Source organism: Psittacula echo, assembly GCF_963264785.1.
Source record: "Psittacula echo genome assembly, chromosome: 2".
Taxonomy (NCBI): domain Eukaryota; kingdom Metazoa; phylum Chordata; class Aves; order Psittaciformes; family Psittacidae; genus Psittacula; species Psittacula echo.
Window position 1 is genome coordinate 24418942 of NC_137737.1, and position 20120 is coordinate 24439061.

General features: G+C 38.6%; 1 protein-coding gene across 3 annotated transcripts in view; it reads left to right on the top strand.

The window, feature by feature from the left end:
• Positions 1–18881, top strand: part of RBMS3 (RNA binding motif single stranded interacting protein 3) — a gene marked incomplete at both ends in the record, with an annotated part of 444014 nt that extends 425133 nt beyond the window's left edge. For all 3 annotated transcript variants that reach the window (XM_080610082.1, XM_080610080.1, XM_080610081.1), the window contains 2 exons: positions 16128–16208; positions 18750–18881. In XM_080610082.1, the coding sequence (XP_080466208.1) occupies positions 16128–16208; positions 18750–18881 (213 nt within the window). The remainder of the gene's footprint in view (positions 1–16127; positions 16209–18749) is intronic.
• Positions 18882–20120: the final 1239 nt, after the last annotated feature.

Consider the following 20120-nt stretch of genomic DNA (forward strand, 5'->3'; position numbering starts at 1 on the left):
CTCAACTGTGCCAAACACCTTAAAATCAGCAGTAGGGACTTTCAGATGTTGACGCAAAAACAGACCAATGGTCCAGAAGCCTTTTTTCATCTTCAACCTCTGTTTGTCATTGCAAAGAAATATTGTTATTTCAATTCAAAACAGGTAATATAATTTAATCTTTATTTTCTATTCATTTAAGCAATGAGAATTCAGGAAATTGTAAAAACATCTGAAAATGATTGCTGAGCATGCTGTACCAAGACTCAGAAAAGTGCTGTACGTGCAAATAATATTTATGATGTCTGCATTTTGCACAAAGAGTAAACATGTGTTGCAACTGACCGTTCACAGTATTCACTTACAAAAAAAAATTGGGTTCATGAGTTAAGATTGACTTATTTCAGTATGTGTGGATTAGTAACTATAATGCTTACTTTTGCCTTTATTTTTTTTCAGTGGGATGGGTACATTTTGTTAAGCAAAATGTTTCTACTCAGAACAGCAACCTTTGAATTGCATTCCCATTACACTTCCAGGGGCACTGGGACTTAGAAGAGACACTATATTATAGATGCTGCAGTGTTTCTGAGGCTGACATGTTGCCACATTATTGAAAATGCACACAATGGAGTTGAAAGTTAATTTAATTTTAAGGATGTTCAATATGTTTCATATTGTAATCACAGCGACAGAAATAACATAGCCTATGTGTCGGGCAAGGGCCTGGGCCTGCAGATGCTTACAAAAATAATATTCCATTGAATTTCACCTCCTTTTCCCACAGTGTATCCCACTGAACTTCAGGGCACAGTGCATTTCACAGTTAATCCTTATGCCTTATCAGATGTTTGGCAAGCTGATATCCCAAAGGTTTAAACTTCCTCTAAGATAAGTTGCCAGTACTTTTGAGGTATCTTTCTTATTTTCATCCAGAAAGAGCAGCCTGTTCAGGGTTAACTCATTTGTAAAGCAAGGTTAAATGAAGGAACTAAAGGTAGAGTCTTCATACACTGTAAGACACTGGGATCCTGGCTATGCAGTGATTTCAGCCTAAAGTTCTCAAAAAAAAGGGCAAGCTTTGTTCAAATGATTTACAATTCCATAGGGAGCTGCTGATGGCAATAACCTCTGTGCCCTCAGATGGTATTTTATTATTGTTTGTGAGTTATGGGTGGTTCTGTGTCAGTGCTACGGAGCTGTAGAATCCTCTTGCTCCTAAAAGACTCAATTTTGGAGAAGAGTTCTGCTATAACTAATGTTTACTATGAAACAGCTCAGTCAGCACATTTCATTAAACAAGGGGTTTGAGAGCAGCTGCACTGAGTGAATTTGGGAGTTTGCTGAACTGAGTTGTTTTTCTAGCAAGGTAAATGAACTGTTGAACACGGAAGATTTCTACTGTGTGGCAGACAAGAGCTGCACCACGTCTGAATGGGTTCAGGGAGCAGTTATATGTCAAAAAGGCAATCTTTTTCCAGTCCCGTGGAGGACTGCTCTACCCTTTAGGATTCATTATTTCTTTCAGATGTGATGGGAACACCTGTATGCTACTGATTTTGCCCTTCTAATTTTAGCATTATAATACAGCAACAGCCAGTTTCTTAAGAGTTTACTATCTAAATGTACAAATTATTGTGCATTTGCCAGCCTCAACTCCCTGTTTTCCTGTGCTGAGTGTGTTTCCCTTGAGTGTTTCCCTCAAATCAGTATAATATTTCTATGGTGCAAACTGATTTTACTGATAAACTTCATGCTGTTTGTTTTCTCTGGCCTGCCATCCACAGTTGTAAGAGGGGTTTGCAGTATAGACCAAAAGATGCTATGACTGACTTTTGGTTTCAACCACTAAGTCACCTGACTATTCACTTCCTCAAGTATGGATATAACCCTCATTCTGCTCTGCTGCCAGCCCTTCCTACCTAAAACATTGGCACTGAGCTAAAAAATGGGTTGTATTCATTCTCTTTACAATGACTATTTTTGCCAATGCTAGTGAAAATGACAGAAATCATAGTGACAAAAATATAATAACAAGGTAAAGTGAGTATTTGGCAATAATGGTATTCCCACCCATGACCTTGCCTATATCCAAAGAATCCAAATTGGTGCTCAAAATTTTAGTAGCCAAATATGATTTTCTAGCAAAAACTATTTTGCTGCCTTTCTTTTAATATGCAGGTTTTCCTAACTAGCTATTAGTAGGGCTGCTTATCTTCCTGTGAAGATAATGGACTTTTCTCAGAAATCTTAGGTTTCTGGTAATAAATGGTTGCTTCATCAAGGTGGTCATCATTTGATTAATTATATTTTATTTTAATTGAGGCTTTCTTTTTTCCTTTACACCTTCTAGACAAATTGTTATATTACACAAAGTTTATTTATAACTTAAAAATATAAGTAGCAACAATTTCGAATTTCCTTGATGTGTTACGGGAAATATGGAAATAGTAGAAACAAATTCCATTCAGTGTATGGACAGTGGCTGAATAAGGAGGTTTCCTTATTTTATTTGTATAGCTTGTGCCTGAACTATTGAGAGCAAAAGACCACTGACCTTCCTGAAATTTCTATCATTTGTTTAAAACTGAGTGTAAGAGAATTGGAAATCAAAATGATTGATGAAAAACTTTAAAGTAATTAACCTGCAACAGAAGGCAAAGAAAAGAGCGATACATTTCAAGGCTTATAAATCCAGTTTTCCTTTTCATTAATTTCTCTAAAATGTCACAATCAGCATTATATTTTATTGGCTTTACTCCTTACCTCTTCAGTGTGCCTAGCACTGAAACTTACTTGCTTCTCTCAGAATAATCTGTAACAAACAGTCCTGTATAATAATGCTGAAAAAGATTTTAAACTGGAAGTTTTCAAACAACTCAGTGTTCTAAATTGCGATGCCAAAATACATGATGAATGTCAAATACATTTTGGTATTTATATTTCCTTAAGTTCACTAGCAGTATGGACAGCTGTGTCTTGGTGGTTGTATTTAAGGGTTTTAATCTCACTCTGTTTTCATCTTCATGCTCTGTGTAGTCTTTCTTACGATCCTTCACAACAAGCAAAAAGTTCCAATCCTGAGGCTAGGATGAAAGTTAAGCAGATGCTGTTTCAGTCCACAATTACAATTCCTTCAAGGCTATTAGGGAATATTATGGCTGGGCAGGCCAGCAGCCCACCCCCCTCCTCCATCCTAAGATTAAATTCATTGTCCCTGACATCAGCCATTAAGTGAGAGGAATCTGCAAATGCCCTTATTCATTTTCAGGAATAACCAGTTTTACACTTTGTAAATGTGAACTCTGCTAGTTTGCATTTTAGGAATGCAGCTTGGGAGTTCAGTATAACACTCATATGTCAGCAGCAATGCTTCTTTGTAAGGTGAATCATGCAAAGTCCAATGGTTTTAAAGGTGCTGATATAAATTTATTTGATAGAAAAATGGCCATTTTGTCATCTCTGTCATATTCTTGGACAAGAAAATGTGTCGTGGAGTTAAGACTTTCTCCATTGCAAATATTTGCACAGCACTTAATCTTTTTTTCTTTTTTTTTTTTTTTTTTTGAGTGTAAAAGGGAAGTAGAAAGGGAACATTTTGCTGATCCATGAGCACCAAATGAAAATGTCTGAGCTTTCCAGTCAGTACATGCACCAAAGCCAGAAGTGCATCAAAAAAACCAGAAAGGACACCCTAGCCTAGAAATAGATACTCTGCAAGATCCTCCTGAGACAAACAATTTGCTGACTGGGCTGCAGCATTTGAAGAGACCAGGCTGTTTTTCCCCATCCTGCTTACTTGCCTGTACAGGCTGAGGTGCATTCATGCAGCATTTATTCCTTTTCACGTCAGTGGAGCACAGGGATCAGAAAAGTTCACTGAAAACTCCTGTTAGGGCCTGTGGAGAGGTTTTTTTAAATATACGCCTGTAAGGAAAGCTAAATATGATTGAATTTTAGTTTGATAGCTTGTAAATGGGCCTTGTCAGCCGTGATTATTTTTTCCAACACTGTACATGACATCCCTTGTCATCAGTGCCATTTAAGAGAATACATCTCCCAGCATTGCCTTCTGAGGAAAGGAAGGGTTGAAGATATTTTCCAGATTCACAGTCCCAGTGTTTCTTGTGACTATTATTTTAAGGCAGATGGGGAAAAGTGTTCAAGCATTTTCTTCTATTCCTGGGTGGATCTACCTGAAGCATTCCCAAGTATCTATAAAGAAGCAGTGGTGTTCCATGGCGGAAAGCTAGATACCCTAGTACAGACTGGGGAGAGTGCATGAGACAGTTTATCCTACTGGCATTATCACTTGTTACAGTTTTGCAGTCATTGACAGTAATATTTCATTAATCTGGAATACTGTTTGAGAGATGTAGTATGTTCTAATTTTTGTCAGTTTTAATGCTCAGCAGTGATTTATAATATTCTGTGAAAGTAATATATTATTAAAAATATGTCTACAGCTCTGACTATGCATCATGACACATTTGAAGGATCTTGTCTGCTCCTAGAACACCCATCTCCAAGTTCTATTAATTTAATTTGCCATTTGGAGCATGGATTTTGTAGTGTTTTCAAGCTGTAACTATACAGACATCGAACAAAGAATCAAAAAATGTCTCTTGACTTTGTACTTCAATCAGGTGTAATTTTTAAGGAGTTTTATGCCATCAGGATTAAACATGTAGAAATTGCATTACATCTTAGCAGATATTCCAGAGTATCCTTCTGCAAACTAAACATTGGTACATTTTTTTGTTAGATCTCCTTTATGATGAATAGCTCACTATATGGATGTCTACAGCATTTCCTTTCTTTTAAATGTGCACCAACACAGAACATTGCTGAAGGCCAGTCATGACTGGGGCTTTTTTCTTTTCCCTTTTCCCCACCTTGTCTTTCCTTATCTTCAGTTTGCCTTTGGGCCAAGACTTACCCACGTTTTTGAGCTGGATGCAAAGTTTCACAACCCCTCGTTCCCTGGGTCTGCTACCACCCCAGGGAAGTGTGTAACTTGTCAACCTGGTTGTATGGTAATGCTTGTGAGGGACACAGTAATACATTGCCTGGATGAGAGCTGACAGTGCTCTGAGAAACAGGACAGTACCTCTGCCCTTGATCAGGCTTTCCATTTGAAAGTTTTCATTTTGGTAATTACATCCTTCCCGGATAGTAGCCATAGTCATTGATCATCCTAATATCATTATAACTGATTCTCATAAGTCACCTTTTAAAGACACTTTCTGTGGATTCTTTCCCCCCTATATCTGCTTCCTCTGCAGTCACAGGATAAGACTTTTTCTTTCTACCTTTCATCTGATTGATTAGAAATGCCACATACTTCCTTTACGTCTGGCCTGGTAGTATACACATCACATTTCTTCCCTCAGGATCTTAATCAGAACAAGTAATGACCTTTCGCTTTTCTCATTAGCAAAATGGAAAAACACCATACCCCGTCCATTAGAAATACAGCATTGTAATATGAATTTATAGAAAAGTGGCTGCATGCCAGCAGTCATGGAGCAAATGTACCTTAAAGGATTTTCAGAGAGAAAAAAGAAAAAATCACTCTTTCAGTCTGGCAAGCAAACATTTTGAGCTGTAACTTATCATGCCTGTCTGTCAGGCATTTTGCGGTTGCTCCTTAAGTACTGTTTGGACAGCTCTGTCATATAAAGGGCATTCATAAGGAGGAAATACCAGTGTTTGTATATGTATTAATGTCTTCCCCAATGTTGATTTCCTTCCTGGATTATCCTTCTCGTTCTGTCATCTCCTATCAGAATGGGAGGAAGGGGAGGAAGTTTGGAAGATCTTATGTTTTGCTTTGCTTTTAATTTTTCACAGAACGTGCTAACCTGAAAAAATGTAACAAGAACAACCATTACACCATACTCATCCATCAAGCTTTTACCTGAGACTGCTGCTGTGCTTTTTCTTAGCCCTGTCTATTCACAATCAGTACACTGAGATGGAGGGCAAAACTGGTTAAGAGGGGGTCTTCTCCACTGAAGTGAATTGTTTTCACTTGGCTTGGACCTAAATATTATTAAAATTTTTAAAAGTGCTTATACTGTCCAGGACTGTAAGAGGGTGTTTTATAATTGTATATAATTTGAATGTATATGAGCTGACTCTGCCTCCTCTGGAAATAGTGAAGAAATACAAAGGACAGCTTTGGAATGCTGCTATTCCACTAGCAGTAAAACACCTCAGTGAAATAATGTGAAAGACCTGAAGTAGTCAAATATGGGAGACACTCTAAAGGAACCTGTTTAGAACAGTTTAGGAGGGGAATTAGTGATTAGTTGACAAAACAGGAAGACATAAGGCAAGGAGGGAAAGTGGTTTTTGTATTGGACATTTTTTTTCACTCTTTCATTTTCTGTTTTGTTGTTCTTCTATTTTTTTTTTTACTTTTTGATATCTTTCCTCCTCCACTAGCCTCCCCCTTTGTAATTCAGATGAAACGATGACAAACTGGGAGAGATTCTGTGTAGCTCTTACCACAAAGTAAGTTTAAGAGTTCAGCCCTGCAAGCAGATCACTACATGGTAAACAAGCTCATGACATAGCAATATGATTCAGCCCACCTAGCCAGCACCATGCTAAAAGGCGAAGTTTCTCCTTTGGTTATGCAGCCCTGAAGGTGATACAGTCTGATGTGTCTCAGAGATCCTGCCTCAGCTGATAATTAACATACTTACGGGCAGACTGCAATATTCTTACTCAGTTGCACTCCGTCAGTAGGGCACTGGCATTGATTTAAAAGGACTTTTCCCCTGTAAGAATTTCAAGGGTTTGTGGAAATGCGTAAAAAAGAAGGCCTCACAAAAATGCTTACTATTGCCATCTTCCCTGCCATGTAAGCAAAACTAATGATCACGTAAATATATTTAAAGATTTTAACAGACCAATTTATATGCTAATGGGAAGCAATATTTTGTACTGCATTATTTTAAACCATAGTACTTTAAATGTCTTGATGTTGCCACCAGCCATTAAAGGTTAGTATTCTCTATTATCCACATCCTTTCCAAATATAAACATGGCTGATCCTTTTGCTCAAGTTAGTTACTGATAGAAAGAAAGGCTCACTGAGCAACATCCATGATTTCCAGTTTGTGGGAAATTCATCTTACGAAATTTGGTTTCATTCTGATTCATCTTTTAAAACTCAAAACAAAACAGAAAGATTCTCCCACGAGCCAGAAATTCCAAACAAAAATTATTTTTCTGAAACAATGGCTCATAGTACTTCCAATACAGAATATACTCCAAAAGATCTTGACAGCTGCCAACTGTTTAAGCACCCCCCTCGGTGGCTGTGCTGCTCCATGTCAGCTTTCAGGCAATAGCTGCAAAGCACTCCCAGGATTTCATGTTCCAGAGCAGCCTCCCCATGTCTGATGCTTTGGGAAGGCTTCCAGGTCTCCTTAAAGGTCTGCTTGTTGAGGACTGGTTTAGTACAGGGAGCCAAGTCAGGAAATCCCAGGAATGTTGCTTTGGGCAAGCAACTTGGTGGGATTATCCTGGAAGAAAACCAGGGCACCAGCTCAAAGGCTGAACAGGGACTGCTGGTTCTTGGATGTGCATGAAGAGGCAAGGATGCCCCAGAGCTTCACTCAAGACCCAGATGGAAGTGGGGCTCTGTGTTGAGCAGCCTGGAAGCCCCAGGTGCATATCTTGCAGGGTACGTGGCCATGCACTCCTGGCAACAGTCTGATTTTCCTTGTATCCTTAAGCATAAGGGTCCAGCATTTCCCAGAGGGAATGTGTTTGCCCCTACCTAAGCCTGGACTTGCATGTTCACGTGACATCAGTACAGGAAAGCCAGGCATCCCTAGCGCCACAGTTAGCTTTCAGTGTAAACCCCAACAGGAAACAGGTGATGTCTGCAAGGTATTTTGTGCTCACTGAATTGGCAAGTTTTCTGTCTCTGGATGCAGGGTACTTGTGGACAGCTGATTTTTATGAAGTTTTGGGGTGATATCCTTTGGTTTCCTTCATCTATACAGTATAGACATTTGCATCCCGTAGTCTGCTTCTCTTTAGACTCTTAAAATTCATGGAGATTTAGTAGCCTCTAGAAGACATGTTTACCTCTAGAAAGCAATTATTTGGTCTTATAAATGGATATGTTATTAATAACAGTTTAATGTGCTCATATGTTGGGAGTTTCACTGGCACGTTATTTACTTATGTTGAAAATATTGAAATGTACATATCAGTCTTACTAGCAGCCATTCATCAGGGACTAATTGAGAAAATTGTATTTCCAATAAGAATTTCCAACAGAGTGGGTGCATAGGGAATTTTTATGTCAGTAGAAGCAGTTACAATTCTGCTGCATCACCCCTCTATTCTTCAGTATACAGGACCTGAAAGAAGAATATAAATGTGACAATCTCAGTGATTACTGACCATGGCTGACCAAGACAGTGCAGTATATTCTTTTGTTATGATACAGTCACTATACCCTGGCTTTATATAGGGTGCTGCAGACAGGATATATATTATGTAATAAATTGTGCACTAACCCATGCTCAAAAGCTTGCCCCAGAGATCTAATAATGTACATTCACCGAACAGGTATAGAGCGGGTATTAGAACAAAATAAAAAATGCCCCTTTTGTATAGAAATGTGTAAGAACTGAAGAATTAAGAAGTGAAAGTACAACAAATCACCCATCTTGGTTTTTGTTTTAAGCACAGAAGTCTTGCTTTCTTGCAAATGTATCCATCAGCCACATGGTATTTGAATTATGCAAAAAAGTAGTTTTCACGTCTTGAGGCTATTCATTTATGTGAATGCATAAATTTCTGTGCAGCCTCCATGAATCCCTGCCTACAGTGGAGGCTTTGTCACACAGAAGACAAGAGTGAGAATATCATGAGCTTAGGTATGCTGACATGGACTACAAGGATCATTTGTATCCTGAGGTCAAGTTCCGTAGCTGTCTATAAACTAATAAATATAATATAGAATCATGGAATCAACTAGAACAATTTTTTATAAAGAAGTATTCCTATAAGAAGTTTGACTTGACGTTAATGAAAGATACAATCAAAATGGGAACTTAATTTTCACATCCTGATGGATTTTCCTCCATTTTTTTCTTTTCAGACACTGTTGAGATATCTAAAAGTGGTCTGATACTTTCATCGAGTTCATTTGTAATGCCAGGCTTTAGACTTTAAAACGTGGTTAAAATGAAAAAGCCATTTTTTTTATCTGTTCCTATAGATGTTTCTGTAGTGCTGTTTGCATTTACTACAGTTTGTACAAACCTGGGATTTTGTATGCTAATGAGAGCGCGGTGCACAGCTGTATGTGGTGATCTGATGGTTCTCACATTTGTTTACTCTCAATAGTCTTTATCTGATTAGTCCTGATCACTTTGCTTTAGGAGCAGGCCTGAATTTTGGAAATAAAGACCTGTTAGTTGGGGGGGGTGGGGAGAGGTGTGTGTGGGGTGTAGGCTCCTCTTCACTGTTATACCTTTGTGTTACTCTGATTTCCAAGGGTAGGGATTTCTGAAGGATGCTTAGAACTCCTGAAGAGAAAAGGGAGATTAGTTTGTAAATATAGTTCTTGAAGTTATTATTCTCCCTGCCTTCATTTAACTTGCTCAGAGAGTTAGGTAACATCTCATTAGGAAGGCTGAAAGGGAACTGGTAGCCAGTGTTCCTAAATACATTTGTATTACTGAGCAGCAGGGAAGGAAGGTTAAATCTTGTAAAGATTTCTATTCTGTGCCTGAACAATGAGTGCAGTGGCCCAGTGATGGGATTCTGTTGAATGATAGTGCTGTTCTTGATAGGGCTATGGTAATTGTGCAGTAAAATTGCATTATATCATTATATTTTAGGCCAGTATGATAATTATTAGCAAAAAGATTGTAATATATGCAAAAAATCTGTATCTTTTATTCTCACATTCTTTAATTGGAAAAAACTAAGATTAATAACAGCCATTGAATAATTACAGGATTGAGCTGGAAAATGAGAATGCGTCTGGGTAGCAAAAGATATTTGAAGTTTAAAGTGAAAAATTTGGTGGCTGGATATTGTATTTTATTGAACCGCCACTGGTGCTGATGAACTAGATGGTCCTTTTCTCTTCCCAAGTTCCTACCTCTCCATGCCAGACTATGGGATAAAAGGATACAGCAAGACAATGTTCTTTTCTATTGGAGAACAGGGTATTTTCAAATGAGAAGGTGGAACCAGGGACAAAAAAGCATCTATTTTGTTCTATATTTCATTAAAGTTATAACCACTTCACAATGGCCAAAGAGAGATGCATTTTTTTTTTCTTTGCAAGGAAAGAGATTTGAAAATGGTAGGGCAGGTTTCCTTGGGGTGGGGGGGTTGGGGAAAGGTGATAAAAATAAATCCAGCCAACAGTCTCATTTCCTTCAGTTTTCCAGCATTGCAAATGTTTTCACATAATTCTGTTAGTGATGCAGTGTCTAGACTTCTCAGATGGTTTATAAAAACCCCCGCAAACAAACTCTGGCATTAATTCAGAGAATCCTAAAGGCTAAGTCATTATCATTGTTCTATAACTCATGCAGTGATAGGAAACCACAAATAGTCACTGAAGACCAGACTCTGGAATCCTTGCTCTTTTGAGACACATGAGTTAGCATTTACCCACATAAGACATCCCATTTAATCTCCCTTCAGCAGGCTGCTGTGGTGGAAATGCTTACCAGTTCATGCTGGTACAAGGCTTCTGCAGTTTGGCTCTCACCTTGACTGAAAAGGCTCTGTGCCTCCTCAGGAGCATGGAGGTTAATGAAATACAGAAAGTGATCTTCAATTCTTGCAACAGATATATAAAAACAAAGTGAAACACCAGAAGGCAGCATTTGCACATCGATTTTATAAAAGGCCTTTTCTTTTAACATTTCTTTCTTGCTCATTCCCCCTTTTAAGCCTACTAAGTGTTGTTCAAGGTTTCCAAGCAAGCTTACATGTTGATGTCTCATTTTGTAAATTCTTTCTGATTTTCTTTATACCAGGAAACTTCTTCACACTGATCAGGTTATGAACTGTTACCACTGTATAATCCCACAGTACTCATAGTGACCAACAGAGTTAAAGTATATCCAGTAGCTGCCTTCTATTCACAGCTGTGTTATTTTGCAGGCAACTAGGCTTATAAATAAAACTGTACTTCAGGGTGTTTTCTTCAACTTTCTGTTAATGAAGACCTTCAGAATTTAAACAAAGTGTGTGGCCAAAGTCTTCTGGTGGTGTAAATGAAATTGTTTGGTCTTGCAAGAGGCATTTCCTCTCTCAGGCACTGTTTTGGTTGAAATTCTGTGACTAAGATCTGATGTTCTAAGAAAAGGTGTTTGCAGTGTACCTCAGCTGTTAGCCACTTGCCTGCCTCTGTATTAACCTGGGCCCCAGAAAGGCAGGCCAGAGGCTTAGTAGGGCAAATGAATAAATGGATATTACTTGTGCTATTGTCTCAATATATGATCCTGCAGGCCACTCTGCTCTACCTTTGATGGGTAAAACATGTTATCCTACTGCAACATGCTCACTCTCTCTGCCTGGTGCAGGCAGCTGCCTTCCCCCTATTTTTTTCCTTCCCAATATGTTTATTATTGTTTATTAGTGTTTACTCCAGGTGTAAGATGAAACTTGCTGGAGCCAGGCTGGCGTACCCCACTGTTTGATCCTTCTTAAAGTGTCATTTTGTTCCTTCAACCCACCTCCTCATTCATTTGTTACCTCCTTTCATTTAAGTCTTTGTAGTCAGAGAGGGTAATACCTGAAGGAAGAGCAGAGCTGTAAGTGTATATTACTACTCTCTCATTTTCTAGCTATATATTTTTTCACATATTTAAGCAGTTTCAGAAAGGTAAAAACAAAAATCCCACTGGACAAGGTGTAAGTAGAATTGCAGTATATAGGCTATATTGATGCCCTGGTAAGTGCAGTCTGAATTAAGCAGGCATTGTAAAAAATGCATTATATTATAATACTGCACATCCTCAGTGCTTAGAACACCCAATCTATACACTGTATGAAGAAATTAACAGTTTACAAATAAATCAAGAGAGCCACCAGCAATGTCTCTTTTTTCTTTCTGTAGTAGAAATTATCAACTTTTAAAGGATCGAAGGGTGAAAAAACCTCCTTTATACCCTCCAGATCCATCATCTGTGTGTGCAGAGTCACTATTCATTTTACTGTCAGAAATAAGCAGCTTCTACTTTTAGACCCACAAAGCCTTTACAGTTGTGGAATAATGAGCAGTGTTTTCTTCTGCCTTGCACATACTTTGTTGAATGACCGATCACATTACAGCTCTAGAATTTTTTATCCTGATGAAAACATATAACAAAGAAAGAATGGATTTGAGTTTTTCAGATTCTCTCATCTCAGTTCTTACAATACTAATATTTAGTGGAATTTGCTGGGTACTGCTAAGCTGAGCATGTGAATCATGCTGTCTCTCTTCAACACGTACATGTGGATAAAGAACTTCAGCAAGTGTGGTTCATGGAGAAAAATCTCAGTGATGGCCTTCTAACATAGATGTCTTCTTTGTTTGCCATCTGCCTACTTTCATTTTATATTAGTTTCTTGAGGGGATGGGAAGCCATATGTAGACTATGTACATCTACAGGACCTTGGTCCCCATGGAGCTGCAGAGTCCCTTAGCTAAGGGATGATCTTAGAGCAGAATCTTCATCCTGGGTGGTTCTGAGCAGGATAGATATAAAATATTTAACTTCTAAATCTCACAATTCTTTCCGAAGCTCTTTTCCACCTCCCAGTGTGGTCAGCCCTCATTCCAACACATCTGGAGCATACTGTTTTACAGAATAGCTAGGTGAAGTGTCTGCGGGAGCTGGGGAGAGACAGACTCCAGTGGGCTCAGTGCGTGCTGGATATGGAAGCTACTGAAAAGCAGTGTTCAGGAAGCTTTCTGCTAAAAAAACAACTGTTAATATTCATTACTAGAAATTCAACTCCTGCAATACTCAAAGCCATTGATGTATTGACACTGACATTGTGCCTTAGCACTATGTAATCTTTAATGTATTTATCCTGTGGGATCAGAGAATTAGTATTATGTAGTGAATAAGGGAAATACATGCAAACTTGATTGAGCTAACGTCAGTTATAACAAAAATTAATCTGTCATTCTTTTTCATTAGTAAACAAACTAAACTAAAGCAGCTTCTCAGTGCTAGGCTTCCTATGATGAAAATAGATCCAGCCCAGCAGACACTCCTGAATTCATGTGGTCTCAGCTGGGACTCCCTGTGTCTGTGAGGGGACTTCAGATACTTAAGACCAATTGTGTCTCTGAGAACTGAACCATAGTTGTCCTTTATAGTTTTGTAAAGTTTTTTACAGAGCCTCAATGGATCTTTAAAGTAAGAGTCTGGAGACTGAGAATCAGTTCCAAGCCCCTAAAATGTGTTTAATTGTTGACCCGGCTACTCTTTCCTGAAATGATGAGAGTATCCTTACATTCATAAAGATAAATACATCAATATATTTGGGTATTCCATTGAAGGGCACAATGTATGTACCTGTAATATAGACTAGTCTGCGGCAGTGTGTTCCACAGTGTGGGCCACATCATTTGTTTTAATTGTAGAGCTCTAGATGGTTTAACCAAAAGGTTGAACCACCATTACAGTGGACTTGACATGCAGAATTTTGTATATATGGAAGAAGTCACATTCCTACAGTTCTTTAGGGAGTCTGGCAAGTAACTAGGTGGCTTTGGTCTCCAGCAGTGTAAAACACCTGCTATTTGGCTGAATTCAGTTAAAATTCATGCAAAAAAAAAATAATAAATAAATAAAGCTGGAGAGTATGGGGAGGTAGGTGTGTCTGGAAAGACCAGGGCAAGCAGTTTTCCCTAGAGATCGAGTAGCAGTGAAGGAAGCAATACAAAGTAGTCTGGCAAGTAAGATCGTAATCTGCCTCAAGAGGAAAACAATAACACTACAAGTAAGAAGCTGCATGGCTACTGAGAACAGTGCTTGCAGAGTCAGCAAAGGCAACAGTTAATTCCAGGACAGTTTCAATTGTACTGCTACAGACCTCAGTGCCAAAGCATTGCAAAGAAGTGGAGTGGTCTGAATTAAAAGGCAGCTGAATCATTTTATATTTGTTCATTTAAACTTATGCGTTTGTGTGCAAGATAAGAGATTGGCAGACAAGCGCATGTTGTGAGAGTCTGAATGTTGATCTTCTGTGGAGTTCAAGGAAGAACTTGGAGGAAGCCCAAGTTGAATGAGGCTGCTTTATTCTTTAAATTACCACTTTTAACTAAAATCTGTATATATTTGTCCAAGTGAAGCTAGCCTGTGTAGGTGTTTAAAAACCTTGTAGGTCTTTGCAGGACTATAAGAATGAGTACTTCAGGTTAATGTTAAATATTGACACATTTAGAACAATGCTACACAGCAGATGTCGTCCCAACATGTGATGGCAACATTACAAAGCAGAACGAATGGAGCGGAAGCAGCTCTGGAACACCCTGCTGTAACATTCTCATTAACTCCTAATCTGTAAGGCTGGAGAATAGCCCAACTGTACTGAGTACAATAGGGGTTGGTTGGCCTAATGTCTTTGGTGGGTTAGCATTCATAAAAAAAGCTATTGAATTCAATTCTCTTTCTGAAGAACAAGGAAAAGGAGCTGCAGAAAAACAGGGCCTGATGCAGGCACACAGACACTGGGGACACTCCCACATCTGCTTCAGTTAAGGAAAACACTGTGAATTTTTGCTAAAATATTGTAACGGTTTTCAACGCAATATGCTACTCCTATTGCAAGTGTACACGCTACGCCATCTATGTTCCTACTGTTTTTTTTTTCTATGGAAAACAATTTAACTCAAGTAATTTTTTATTTTATTCTACTGGAATGAAGACTTCAGAATTTAGCTGTAGGATTCTTAAATATGCTGTTCTCATTCCCTAAGGCCTTTCTACAGCATTGCTGCAGAGTCTGCACCCCACTATGCAATTTCATAATGCGTGTTTGTGACAGGCATATCAAACCATCCAGTTAGTTTAGAATTGAGGTGAGAGAGTGCTTTAAATGTAAATTTTACTGTAAACAGTAGAATAATATCTTGCAAGCACTTCCTAGCTCTGCCAGGAAGCAAGGCTATATTTAGCTCATTTTAAAATTCATCAAATACATTCTGGGCTGATTCAGATCTTTGGTGTGTCTTTGAAGATAACGTGTAGTGGAAGTGTTATACAGTCCATTGTGGGATTGGGCACATTCTGAGATTCTTGTCAGTAAAGGCATGCAGTTAGGACTGGATTGTAGAAAGAAAAGTGCACATAGATCTGATGGGTTAGTATTGATACCTTATTAGAAGGTTTTAACAATATCTGTTGCTTTCAGTTCAGAAGCTTTATAAGGAGTGCTGTATATAAAGAGATTAGTACCATACTAATGGCAAAATTCACATGCACTCATCTCTTTTAAAGAAGATTGTCTTGTCGTGCTTGGGTTAGGCAGTGTTTTAGAGAAGCTAATACAAAGTGTTGCTATAATAGTAATTTGCAGAAGTTTCAAAATGCATAGAAAAGATTGCTAGATATTAAGAATAAGCCATAAGAATTTAGCTATAGATTCTGTGTAAAAAAGGAAAAACTCCCAGATGTATCTTCCTCTTCCTTTGTTTTTCCTGTCTGGGTGCACCTCCCTGCAGCTTCGTATCCCTGTAAACTCAACTGCTGTTATTGATAGGGTTAAATATAGACTGGAATAAACCTGTCAAATTTCATGCTCCATTTTTTGTAGGTGTCATTTGATAAGATCAGTGAGACTCCAAAAGATTGTTTAGGTGGGTTTTGTACTACTATATACGTATGCTGCTATTGTGTCTCTACTCGTTGGGGTTTACTTGTAAGTCCATTTTAGAAGCCCTGTGAACAATCTAAATCTATTAGCAAGATGTTTGCTATTGCCTATATCCTACCACTGCCTAAAATCCTTAATTAAAAGAAATAATAGGCTATACACTAAGAAAAAAACTCTGAACAGGAAACTGAAACAGTGTCATGCTTCTAATATGGTTTTATGCATCTTGCTTGTGGTTTTCTGATGTTCATTTGCCTTTAATTTTGTTCTAGTACATGACTGCTGCTGCACCTATGCAAGGGACCTACATTCCCCAGTACACTCCTGTGCCTCCAACAGCTGTCCCTATTGAAGTAAGTTTGCCTCCATCAATGACAGTAGAGTGAAGGGCTAGCAGAACTCTTATCTATTATGCCTACTTGCACCTGTTGTTTGAAAGGGGCCTAAAGTTACTTAATGGAATGTTGCCTGTAAGCTTCCAGCTTTTAAAATGAGGACTGCAGATTTCTTTCCTTTTTCTTTTCTTTTTTTCTTTTCCTTCTTTCCCTTCCCAGCACCCCCCCTTTTTTTTTTCTTTTTTTTTTTTTTTTTTTTGTGGTTTTTTTTTTTTTTAATTATTTGCAAGGGCTCTTGTTTTGCATTTGTTTTGTTGTACAGCAGGACATGGAATAAAACATCAGTGATTATGACTGTGTTTTCCCCATGTACTTGGGAGGGAGATGGGAAGAGACAGGAAAACAAACCCAGCAGGCAGACCACGAGCACAAAAGAGATTTCAAGAAGAGAAGATTGCAAGAGGGTTTGATGCGGTCCTTAGCAAGTATAGGTAATTGCTGAAACATTTAGCCACCAGAAAAAGTGATTGAGCAATGGAAACCTTCCTCTTGTATATACAGACGTGGAGGATGCTGCACTGACTGAGTGCTTTTCATCCTTGAGGAAGGATTCGCTCCCTCCCTCGTTGGGGCTGAGTCATGCTGATGACAGTCTAATGAGTAAGTATTTACTCAACCCTGTAGACCACAAGCTGCCGGGAGAGTGTCAGCTTGGCCTCCACTTCTGTGAAGCTTCATAAGGGCCGCTGAGCACAGTGAGAGGAGGGACCCTTGGCATCCTGTTCCCTTTGTGCTTTTCTTTGGTGCTACCCTCTTTTATTAATAACTTCTCTTGTATTCTGGGGTGATGCAAGGAGTGCCCGGGTCTCTGTACTTCTGTCTTTGGCTGTGAAGACTTCAGAGTTTGTGCTATTACTACTATGTGCTTTGAGGCTAGTGATACTGTTGGCATGGCTTCACCAACAGTCAAGTGGACTTGTCTTGGTTTCTCTCTTCTTTCTTACTCAATTTACAAGCACTGAGATTCCCAAACAGGAAAGGCTGCTACTGTTCAGTCATACTGAGCTGGTCATGTTTTAGTCTTTTTTTGCCTCAGGATAATTTTGCCCCAAACCTTGTTTGCTTCCAAACAGGCCATGACTGCCTCTTTTCAATTGCCATTCTTAGGTATTAAACTGGGCAAATACAAATCCAAATTAAAAAGAGGTAGTGGAATGGAGAGTGTTTCACAGCAGTGGCTGCATATGGTGCTGACCAGTGCTAATGAGAAATTGAGTTAATTCTTCCTCAGTCCTTCCTCCCCATCACTTACTGGTATATTCACGCCTGCTAAAGTAATATGATGTCATAATTTGCTTCTATAATAAACAAAATATTATCTAAATATATAGCTTGTCTTGCTGTGATCCAGTGATGATAATTAATGTTTATCTGTATTCACGTAGCATCATGAACCAGGACTCTATTATGGTAGATGTTCCACAAGCAGAGAGCAAAAAAATACACCCTCTGCCCCAGACAGCTTACAGTCTCAGGATGAGATGGATAAAAGCAGAAGGATAAAGGAAGTAGACAGAAAAAGATAATACTGATAGTCTGTTAAGCAATAGATATGAAGAAGTTCTGAAAAATGAAACTGATAGCTTTAACAGATAATTTAAAACAAACTACCTGTTATTTACACAGGACTCTAATAAAACCAAAGCAAGTGCTTTGTGCTCCCTCTTCTGGCTCTGTTGTGTGCAATACAATAATAAAGCATGTTCCCTGAAGAGGCCTGCTAGTGTTATTCATGTGATCAACACACCAAGCCTGAGAGTAAAGGAAAGAAAATATAGCTTACTTTGAAAGCATAAATATACTTAAAAATAGTATCATTCAGACTGTCTAAATAGGAAAAATATGCGTAATATTAAATTCATACATATATTTTGTGTTTAATTTTCATTTTTTTTGGAAACATAAATAAAACTTCATTGGAGCTTTGACTTAACAGATAAAAGTCTTTAGTGTGAAGTAAATTTATTTTTGAAGGGACCATATAAAAGCAGTGTGTAGAGGAGTGTGGTATTTTTCCAATGCAGCTAAGATTCTGTTGGAGGTATAGTAAATTAGAGAGCGGTGAGCCTATATTCTACCTTTATCGCATTGCAAATCAGGCAAAATAAATGTGAACTCACTGTGAAGTTGGGGTAAGTAAGTGAAAATCAGAAGAGCCATACATATGTTGAAAAAAGACAAGAGGTAAAATCCAGAATCCACTGAAGTCAGAAGTTTTACCTCTGTCTTTGAAGGCAGGGAACTGCCCTCAAAGGTGTTTTCCACTGCAGCCTGTGAGAGCAAAATACTACAGGGGCTGGTATGCTAAGGAAGCTCCTTGTTGCCAGATTAGCTCTAAAACTGATGGAGTTTGTTGGATTAGCATGTGGTTCTGTTATCTCAAATTCTCTCAGCCTCTAGAGAAATACAGGAATGGTGAGCTTGTGCTGAGCTGTTTTATGTAGTTCACTACAGTAAGCAAAATTAGTAAGTTTCTCATGTTATCATTTGATTCCCTAGGGTGTTGTTGCTGATACTTCTCCACAGACAGTAGCATCTTCATCACAGGAAGCCAGTGGTCAACAGCAACAGATGACAGTGGAAACATCCAGTGAACATGCGCCTGCATATTCTTACCAACAATCTAAGTGAGTAGGCATGCACTTTCTAATCAGAAGGTTTTGATTCTTGATTAGAGTGGGCCATATTCTGCTCCCCACTTCAGCAATATAAATTCTGAGTAGCTTTGTTAAGTTCAGATGAAGTCTGGATATATAGCATTGTAGTTAGCAAAAGATGAGGCTGATGGCCCCATCTTAGCAAAATGTCCTTGCCTGCAATGATGTGCTCTCTAACTGTCTGCTGCTTTTGTGGACTCAGAAGGATCTCAACAACTGCATTAATGATGATCATGCTGGGCTAAATCAGCATCTGGCTTCAGAGGTTAAAGAGGGTTTAAATTTTGCAGTGGTGAAAATATGGGCACAGTACACATGTAAAGATTTCTTTCTGCAAATGTAGCTAATGAAGCAGTATAAATTGCCCCAACTTGGTATTTGTGATTATGCAAAATCAATACCTTGCAGACATTGCTCCTGAGAGCAATGCTTGCTCCTGAGAGGACAGGAACTGGAAATAGAAGAAGGGTTAAGAAAGGGATGGGGAGAAGCACTGTTCTTTCTTCTTTCTTCTCCCTTTGTTTTCTTCCCATGCAGTACATTGGAAAATTCAAAATTTATGCAGTGACAATGGGATCTAGAATGCCTAAAAAGTCCCTTAATCTTCAGCATAATCGTCAAAAATTCCTTCTCTTTGGCACATTAAAACCGTATTCTAACAAAAGGAAAGTTACATAGTGACAGGGTACTCACCGGGGATGATCAGTGTTGGACAAATTCTAGGAAGGAGCTTAAACCCAGTCCTTTATTAATACATGTATATTTAACGCTGCCATCCCTGTGGAAAGGAAATTACTCATTTTTTATATTGGGGTCTTGGGGAAGGAAGTAGACAAATAGCCAGAATAGAAAGGTGTCAGATATGTCAGTCAGTGCATCATGACATAGTACTTAGAGGCATAAGATAGGAGCTGGTATAAGAATGACTAGAATGATACCCATCTGTCAGTTCCTTTACTTCATTTTTGACCTCTGGAAGTGGAAGATGCATTTATTTGTCTAACATATGAGTAACAAGTTGTTTCAAATCAATGTCTCTTTTTGATGACAATAAAACGTAAGACCTCACTATTTCTTGTGTCATGCCCATATTTGTCTATACTTGCATATTACAAAAGCAATTCATCACAAGCTTTTCATTGATGCAGTGGAGATGCAGTCTATGCATGTGAATCCCTTCTAGTCATCAGTCTCTCTGGCACCTGTAAATAAA